Here is a 9,549-nt window from a genome sequence, read left to right as displayed (position 1 = left end):
TTCGATGGCCAAAGAATCACTCACCATGCTTATGTCAATGGCGGCACCTTCATCATCATCATTTGGATCGCCTTTTTCGCGGCACCTTCGTCATCATCATCTGGATTGTCTTCTTCGATCCTACTTCTATATGCTTCGATCTTCCTATATGTTTGTCAATGGCGGCACCTTCATCATCATCATCTGAATCGTCTTCTTCGCGGCACCTTCATCATCATCATCTGGATCGTCTTCTTCGATCCTGCTTCTGTATGCTCCGATCTTTCTATACTCTGATTTTCGATGAGTCACGGTGATCTATTTGGGCGGCGGACTCACGGTGAGTCTGTCTTACCCAAATTTTTTCGCAAGACAATTTGAATCCAACAATTATTAGATGTCTATGGTCTGTTCTGTTTACCTTATTTTCACTTATTTCGGGTTTAATAAGTTCAATTTAGTTAAGATAAGTTTAGGCTAGGAAAAATAAGTTCAGATATTTTCAGTTCAGAAAAAATAAATCCAAAATAATAAGGGTGACCCAAGTTCAAATTATAACTAAAATAAGTTTTAATAAGTTCTAATAAGTTCAGTTAAGTTTAAATAAGTGAAAATCAGGTGAATAGAACATATATGTGTACTTGAAATAGCCCGCTTTAACCTATCTACAATCTAACTAGATCAACCAAAACACAACATGATTTGACATGAATATGACTCAATTTGAATCCGAACAGCAAACAAATACTTAACCAGACTAGATTATGACCTGATGTGACCTAAGCACCAAACTTGCCAAATTAACCTATTAAATCAACCCCACCCGTTAGTAGTCATGGGTTAACATGAAAACTGATTAGAGAGCCCAAATTGAAAACATGAAAATGCGCATTTGAAGAACTTCTATGCACCTATGAAAATGCTGAAGTGTACAATCTGTACTCCTGTACATAAGAAGTATTACTGTATATACATTGCCAAATGAAAGTACCATACAACCTCTTCACATAACATACATTTGTACAATAAACAGAATAAAGTAAAAATGTAAAATTACACTACTAAGCTCGGTTGTAACAAGTAACAACATAATGGAGATATGTGAAAGAGCTTGTGCCAAAGCAAAGCTCTGGAGAAGGGCATGCAGACTTATGCCTTCCTATTACCAGTACTGAACTTATAGGTAAAATTACGAAATACATGGCATAATTACTACATTACTCTAGAGATCGAAGCTATGGCTATTGAAGTGGAAAACCGGATGATTTTGCTTCCTGCTTAGGCTGTGTGATCTTATTTCCTTGGCAACCGTTGATGTAAGTGTTTCAGGACCACAGACTAAGACACCAACATCAGCTGCCCCCCATTGTTCTGACAATGATTCAAATATTTCTGCAATAACAATTGAGATCAAGCAGTAAATAAAAAAAAACTGCCCAAAATGTCTTTGACAGATCTATTTTTTGGGGGGTGTGGCGAATTCTGGAAGCTACTAATAATTTTGATAATTTAAACAGAGTTGACAAACAGGTCTGATAAAAATTATATAAAAGATTGCTTGAAGCTTGATGACTGTCTATGTTGTATCCTACAGATTATCGGGTCTTTAGTCTTCTAGCTTATTTCACTGATGTTGTTTAGGTTCCATTCTTCTATGAGCTTAGATAAACCCATTTACACGTAAATTGAACTTAGGGGCCTAACTGCTCGTATCTAAATTTGTTTTTGCTGCTGTAGTTTCTTGCTTCTTACATATATCAGAAACAGAAAAAGGAATGCAATGTACCTTTGAAATCTGGCCTACATCCATACCGAAGAGTACTTGAATTAATAAGATAATCTTGATTTGAATTCTTCTGTTCAACTGCAACATCATGAAGCGCCGTGTTAGATGTCTTGGTATTAGATTCTATACTCTCAGCGGCCAACATTCTCAGCTCCCATAAATGCCAAAGGGCCACAACTAGACCCCCAAAGACGACAACAGCAGCTACCATGCACAAAAATACAAGAAGTCCTTTGTACCACCAAGCTTGTATACCATAAGGATTTATGTAAAGCGCATCCAACAAACCCAGGAAGATCAAAAAGCCAATTGAAGAAGCAATGATGTAAATCCCAGACCATATGTTATCTCCAGTACCAACCAAAACTGATATGGCAGATCGCTTTGAGACAGGATATGTGCAGGTATTCATAGCTCCAAATGATTTCCCCTCTTCCTGTTAGGATTTAAAAAAAAAAAAAAAAAAACATAGAAATGTACATGAGAAGTGCAGGAAAAAAAAAAAAAAAAAAAAAACAGGTAACAATGGAAGGGTAACTGACCAGTTTAGGTTCTGATTGTCGAGTGACATAAATTTGAATGTCGAGATTTAAGGCATCATAGAAAATGGGGTCTATGGAGTCAATATTAATCATTGACAGAAGTGGCAGCTCATCTGAGTTTTTGATAGCCCAAACAATATAGATGTTTCTGGGCATGCAAGGTTTTCCTTCTTTGAGACGATGCATGACATCACTTAGAACAGCAAGGAAGGGAGATATACCAATGCCACCAGCCACTAAGACCAAGTATTTGTACCTGAGAAGAATTAAGAATTGGTAAGACTGTTGCTATGCAAGTATGTAAGAAAGTGCAAGCAATGACTTATAAAGAATCAGGTTTAGCGAAAATTATCCATGGACGGCATGGACTATGGTAACCTAATGCTATAGGCTATTAAATTAGTTATTTTTAATGACACTAACAAATTTGGCATTCTCCAAAATAGCACTAAACTTGAAAAGCATTGTTTTATGATCTTATATTTTCAGTTGAGGACTCTATTAGAAAATGTCTCATAAGTCAACTAAACAGTAGTATTTTGAGTTCAGGGGCTACAGAGAGTGTCAAGAAGGTCAATTCTGTTTGAAAATTAGCCTATCATTCAGGGTTATATCCGTTACAAACTTACAATGGCTAATTGGAGTATACACTAGCATAAACAAATCTTATAGAGTATAGGACATACGTCAAGTGATATGGTGATTCATGTCCGTAAGGTCCCTCCACAGAAGCAGTTACCAAAGATTTTAGCTGAGTTTCGAGAAGCTTCTGAGGCTCCTTTTGATTGTTTGACACTTTTCCTTTAAGCTTATCTGTCCACTCTCCAAGAACCTTTATGAGAACTGAGAGATGGTTTTTACCCTCTAGAGGGCTAGATGAGACACTGAAAGGATGCCACTGAAGCCAAGATAATTCCCGAACTTGAAGGAAGATAAAGCTGAGAGCATTGTACCTAAGACCTGTAATTGCAGCTGTCAGTGACATATTACGAAACATATAATTGTTATCTAATATCAGTTTATGTTGGCTCCTTGTCTTGAGTACTAAGGATTCTAGTTGTTTGCTTATGCCACAAGTCTCAGAGCAAGTTTATATTGTAACATGTTTCCACAAGTTTAATTTAGTCCATATTTTCCTGAAATTTTATCAAAAACATGGAAATAAATGGCCTCAGATCAAGTACTCACATGCAGGTTTTGAAAGCACAAGCTCCACAGTTCCACAAGGAAGTGATGTCGCAGAAATTATATCCACTGTCTTACGAGATTGGATAAATCTTAAGAAACGATCAAGCATGATGAGGAATATTCCTCCAGCAGCCATGCAGTATATGAAGTCACCAACATGCATAGCAAAAAATACAACAAAAACGACGTAGAGTTGATGGGTGTAGAAAAATAACTCGAAGTTCCACTTCCTTACTCCAGGCAGGGAAGTTACCCACATCAATATACCAGCTGCAAGGGATATGACACCAGCAAGATTGGCAACACCAATATCTCTCCATTCCAATATCTGCAGGGAGAAGTAAGAAACACATGAATTTGCAGCATTGGAAGCTTAAAGGTTGATTGACATAAAAAATCATGGGAAGTATGAAGTGGAAAAGTGTAAATAGTAGGCAAAAACATTGAGAAGCTGTACTTCCTATGTAGTTGCTTACCACTTAGGTAACTTAAACTTTCATGTTCAACCAAAAACATTTTGTTCATGTAATTCCTTTCTACATTTGATTAAACGGCTCCTTATATTAGTATTATATTAGTTTATTGTCCAAGATAGAGGCATATTGCAGACACACTAAGTTTTAGGAAGATACTCACTTGCTCTACCAGTCGGCCCTCCATTGCCCAAGCAATTACATAAAACAATCCATGCAGAGTGAAGAGCACCATAGTAAGATGTCCCAACCAAACATGATATTTGGTGGCATGCTCAAAAGGGATGTCTATAAGGCGAAGAAGAATAGACCCCCTCGAAATGGGGAGAAAAAGAAGTGATAAACAAAACAATCCAATCAGTCCAAGTTTAGCTCCTGACTGCTCCAACATCAAACAGCTGAAAAATTGGAAGGAAAAAAGAATGTAAGATGAGTTTAGATTAGAGAATCAAGTGACAGTAGAGATATGAAAGGGATCATATATACACGTGAATTCAACTTCTGCTTGTATGTGTACATAACAGAAGGCAGAAGTAGTTGACAAAATTCTTTAATCCAAACCTCTATGAGCCATAAAATTTACGAAAAGACACAGTAACAAGGACAGTCACGTTTACTATAAATCTGATCACTATACATAACAGTACGTAAGGATGAATCTCTGATCTTGCATTTCGATAGGAAAAGAGTTAAAAACGTTAAAGCAGAAAGCAGCTTATTCATGAATATGAATTGGGACCTTATGACACGAAGCAACAACGCGATTTCCAGCAGGTAGGTGATCAGACTTAATGTCAACATGATATCAACCTCAAAATCAGGTGGTACTTACACTGTAACATAAAAATTAAGGTCCATCATAGATTCTGAAACAACAATTTTCTGAAGTAAATTCTGCAGCTAGTTTATATAGGTGTAACCATGTAAGATAAGGTTCACCCTAAATTCAACTGTATTGCAAAATATACAGTCTAACTCGACCATTTCAGTCTCAAGAACAGAATAAATTAAAGCTGCAATATATGGGGGAAACCATGCAAGTTTGGGAGAATTAAAGCACATTTCAAACTTAAACTGTACGGTAGTTTGGCAGTATGCTAATTGCTAACTAGGTAGAGGTAACAAAGGTATAACACCATAGTGGTATATTTTTTTTGTATTACCTCTTCGAGAAGGAAGTTGCTTCAGATGAAGAGATCAGTTTCCAGTTGTGTATAGTAACAACAACACAGGCCCAAATAACGAACACAACAGCGAGAAGTATCCCAATGAACTCTGCTGCATTAACCACCCCAAACGGTCCGTCCACCATTACAGGGAATGTCCACAAGCGCAAAGCAGGACGTTTCGAAGCCTTGCTCCTACAGCATAACAATTCAGGGTTCATAAACAAACTACAGACACTACACAAAGAATCTGAACATCAGAATAAATATCTATCTAGTGTCCTATATTTCTATGTTATTCAGACTCTTCATTTCATCACAAAGAACCATGTTGTATTTTCAACATTTTCGACAAATTATGGAAAATTTGTCAAAAATACAGCTGAACCAAACATTTGGACACATTTTCATGTCGGACATGAGTACCCTAAATCTAAGTGACATAACTTGTAGGACGAATTTTATATAAAATTCAAGATTCATTAAATGACAAGAAATACATACTCTTGAATCTCTTCCTCATCTGAGATGATGAGATACAACATGGCAAGAAATGCCAATAACATAACTGGTGCAGTGAAAGCAAAAAACAAACTTCCTGCAAATATGATCAAAATGAATACATTTCGCGTCAAGAAAATTACGAAAAAAATGGAAGATTATTCCAAAAATGAGAAGGAAAGTGATCAGTTCACAAACCTGTTAACCCAAAAACAGTTCCATTAGTAGCATTAATCCAGTTATGATTAACCAAATGAGTCATAAAATCTGAAGGATAAAGAAACATGAGCAAAATCCAGGAAACAAAAACCACCCATATTACAGATTTCAGAACCCATTTTGCTGATGATTTGAATAATGAAGGTGTTGTTTTCTTCTCAACTTCAGGTGTTTTTAATAGTAAAGGTGCATCAGTAGAGTATTCACCCATACTGAAAAAAAAAAATTACATAAAAATAATATAAAAATGTAAGTTTTTCAGAACTAGAATTTCCCTAATTTAAAAAGAGGGAAGTTGCTGTTATCAGTGGAAAAGGAACAAAGCTGTGGCACCCACTTTCATTTTCCTCCATTAATTTTTGCAAATGACCCACCTAAATTTAGCAACCATGTTTTATAAAAAAAATAAATTAAAAAGTGTTACAGGATACTGGAACCATTGGTGGCTTTTTCATGTCAAAATATGAATTTATCTGTTGCTGAAAAAAATGAGGCCACAAGAATTTCAGACCCTATCCCATTAAAAAAAACAATTTCAGAGGGTTTTTTTTGCAAAATTTAAGAATAATTATTAAAGAAAAATGATGTATTATAAACCATTTGTATAGAGTTGGCATTCTATAACACGACGGTACAAATTAAAACTAAGTGGACATCAACACGAAGCTAATAAGAGATGCCCAAAACTAACACGAACAATGGAATTAACTTGAACCCAATACGACTCGAACTTTGTTTAAAAAATATAGTACAAGTAATTAGGTAATTTTGAGGGGTTCCATATTTACTGAAAAGTTGTTAATTTATTTACAATTTTGCCACTTGATAAACAAAATCAGGGTGATAAACTTGTATATTCTCAGTAATTTTCCCAATTTTTTTTTTTTTTTTAAAAAAAAACTTCTAAAACTTAATAAACCAAATTGTTCCTTAAAAAAAACAAAAAAAAATTATTAGCTCTACATTTGACTATTTGAGTGCATAAAATACCAAACCTCAATACTAAAAAATAAATAAATAAATAATAATAACAATAACAATGTGTTGGTAATTTGGAAATAATATTGAAAATTCAGCCCAAAGAAAACAAAATTAGGAATATTATTGAGATTTACGTATCGTTAGTTTATGTGGTTGTAACTAATTAGGTAGGAAGTACTGAGTAATATGAAAATCACTGTTAATGCATGTACTTTAGAATGGCAACCACAAGAGTAAAATGATAGGAAAGAGAAGTGAACATGTAAATCACAAGTGTGAAGGACCTACCAGATATCCAGAAAAGGTTTCGTATATGCATGATGTGGCAATTTCTGGCACAATAACTTGCTTGTTTTTAGTACACATAGCGTAGACTCAATTCTCTTAAAATTGTTGATATCATGACCTAGTCGTAACGACTGAGGGCTTGTGTCTGAGGTCACACGTACAATTTTTAGAGCTCTTAAAATCTCTTTGTATGAGTTTTGGGTTCATGATGAAAATGAGAGTAGCTTAGTAAAGATATATTTATGGAAAAAATTAACAACAATAATACACCTTTGTTTGGCCCTCTAAAATTAATATGACCTTTTGATTATTATAACTACAACGTTATCAGGATATCCGCTTTAAATAAAATAAAATACTAGTAACAAGTTTAGATTTGATATGTTTTGCAATTTTTTGATTGATAAGATTTCTATATTCTAATTTTTACAATTTCTTTTTTTTTTTTTTTAAAAAAACAATTGATTCAATTTTAATTATTTTTTATAAAAAAAAATAAAAAAATTAAACCCCCCTCACCCTATTCGTGACGCCACCTATAACTATAAGCCCCTTCCCACTTCACGCAGTGCCACCTCTCGTTATCAGAAATCCCCATATTTGTAAAGATTTTATAAATAAAAATTTAATATTATTTATTATTGGAGCAAAGAGAGGAAAAGTTATGTTTATTGGTTGGTTTGTTGCTTTTTTAGAGTTTGATTAGGGATGTCAGTGGGGCGGGTCAAATAGGAGACCCGCCCCATCCCCGCCCGAACGAGGCGGGGATGGGTCTTGGTTTGGCGGGTGATGGGGCGGGGATGGGGATAAAATCCATACCCGCCATGGGTGATGGGGCGGGGGTGGATTTTAGGTTGTACCCGCCCCGCCCCACCTGCCCCACTTCGTACCCGCCCCATTCCCACCTACCCCACTTCGTACCCGCCCCATCCCCACATCCATATATTTTTAAACAAAATTATATACTTTTATACTATTTTATAAAAAAAATTATGTAAAATAAAATAGTAAATGTAATACTTTGTAATACACTTATATTATAAACAAAAAAAATGTGTAATATAACAATAATTTTTTTCTTTTTGCAATCTTTATTAATTATGAAGGATTGTGTATTTGGGAGATGGGGATTAGGTGGGTCTTAGGTGAGGATTAGGTGGGGGTGGATATCCAAGTGGGGGTTGGGGTGGGGATGGTTTTGGAATTGTACCCGCCGGGATGGGGATGAATTTTAGACCCGCCGAGGGTATGGGGATGAAAATTTTAGGTGGGGATGGGGATGGAAAGGCCAACATCCGCCCTGCCCCGCCTCATTGACATCCCTAAGTTTGATCACCTTTACTTCACGAGTAGGTTGTGACCTATCAAGTTTGGCCACAGGTTGGTTATGGAGTACACTATTTTCGTGTCTAGATTCATTCTATTGGTTTTCTTCTATTTGTCTTAGATTCTCTTGCAACATTTCCTTTAATCTATTCTTAATAGGATGTTTGATAGGTTGATTAAGCCTCATAACTTTGATTAAACTCTTCGTCTTTCATCTTATATAGGCATATGGCCTTGTTAATTCTATAAATACCATGGTGAGAAATCAAATTATCAAATTATAATTTTTATTTACACAAATTAGCTAAACACATAATCTTCTTCTTTGGGCATAAGTTTCTGCATGTGATTCCACCTCTCATCCAAAAGTTTTTTTTGTGTAAGAATAGTGTACAGTGTAACCTTATAAAATGTATCGGCGAATACAATTGAGCACCACTGTTGGAACGAAATTTCGTTTTCAAATCAGTGATTTATGTCACAGCACACCATCTTTCCTATGATCAATCTTGTTGTTTATTTCATCTTTGTATTCTTGAAAACAACTTATTTACAACAATTTGAAAACGGAATTATTTATTTTCAATGGCTACACAATGATTATTGTTCAAAAGATTGTATGGTGTGGAAAAAAAAAAGTTATTGGGAAAATCATTTTTGTTTACTTTTTTCTGAGAGCAGTCCCAAAGATGACCCCTGATCACAGGTCATTCAACGATTAAATTGTTGATTTCTGCTCAAATTTGCAAATTATGATGACATCTTTGAGGTGCTTTTTTTTTTGTGAGGATGATTGAGTGTATCATGAGAAGCCCTATTTACATACCTTGATTTAATTCAAGTGAGGTCCATTCTATACTAATTCTTTCTTGACTATGTCTAGCATGTGGTTTAATTTCTCATAATTCTGTTGAAAAATATATGATTTTATTTTTTTTATTTTTTTTATTTTTTTACAAATGCGTGTTAGGTATTATATTGATTTTGTCAAGAATATTTAATTGTTAAAATGATTATTAGAATAAAGGCTTACATATATAATTTATGTTATATAAGAGTGACATTGCATGGATTATCTCTTTTTCTTGGTTTCATACTTG

At 34.9% G+C, this 9,549-nt stretch overlaps 1 protein-coding gene across 1 annotated transcript; it reads right to left on the bottom strand.

Annotated features, from left to right (window-relative positions):
• Positions 1-907: 907 nt before the first annotated feature.
• Positions 908-6,235, bottom strand: LOC110688563 (ferric reduction oxidase 7, chloroplastic-like). The gene is made up of 9 exons (XM_021865334.1): positions 5,834-6,235; positions 5,639-5,732; positions 5,132-5,329; positions 4,132-4,366; positions 3,496-3,823; positions 2,994-3,267; positions 2,308-2,563; positions 1,766-2,201; positions 908-1,371 (listed from the first exon to the last, which is right to left on the bottom strand). Exons 1-9 carry the CDS (start codon positions 6,063-6,065, stop codon positions 1,202-1,204), a joined length of 2,223 nt encoding a protein of 740 aa, XP_021721026.1. The 5' UTR covers positions 6,066-6,235; the 3' UTR covers positions 908-1,201.
• Positions 6,236-9,549: the final 3,314 nt, after the last annotated feature.

The sequence above is a fragment of the Chenopodium quinoa genome, unplaced genomic scaffold (genome assembly GCF_001683475.1).
Source record: "Chenopodium quinoa cultivar QQ74 unplaced genomic scaffold, ASM168347v1, whole genome shotgun sequence".
Classification (NCBI taxonomy): domain Eukaryota; kingdom Viridiplantae; phylum Streptophyta; class Magnoliopsida; order Caryophyllales; family Amaranthaceae; genus Chenopodium; species Chenopodium quinoa.
The sequence above is the reverse complement of the archived record's forward strand: the minus strand, read 5'-3'. Positions and strand labels throughout refer to the sequence as shown.

Excerpts from the sequence above, each read along its gene's own strand:
- LOC110688563 (XM_021865334.1), bottom strand. The coding sequence starts at position 6,065 with ATGGGTGAATACTCTACTGATGCACCTTTACTATTAAAAACACCTGAA. Across the intron at positions 5,330-5,638 it reads GATGAGGAAGAGATTCAAGA|GAGCAAGGCTTCGAAACGTC; the intron begins GTATGTATTTCT and ends GTTATGCTGTAG. Across the intron at positions 2,564-2,993 it reads GAATCACCATATCACTTGAC|GTACAAATACTTGGTCTTAG; the intron begins GTATGTCCTATA and ends AATTCTTCTCAG.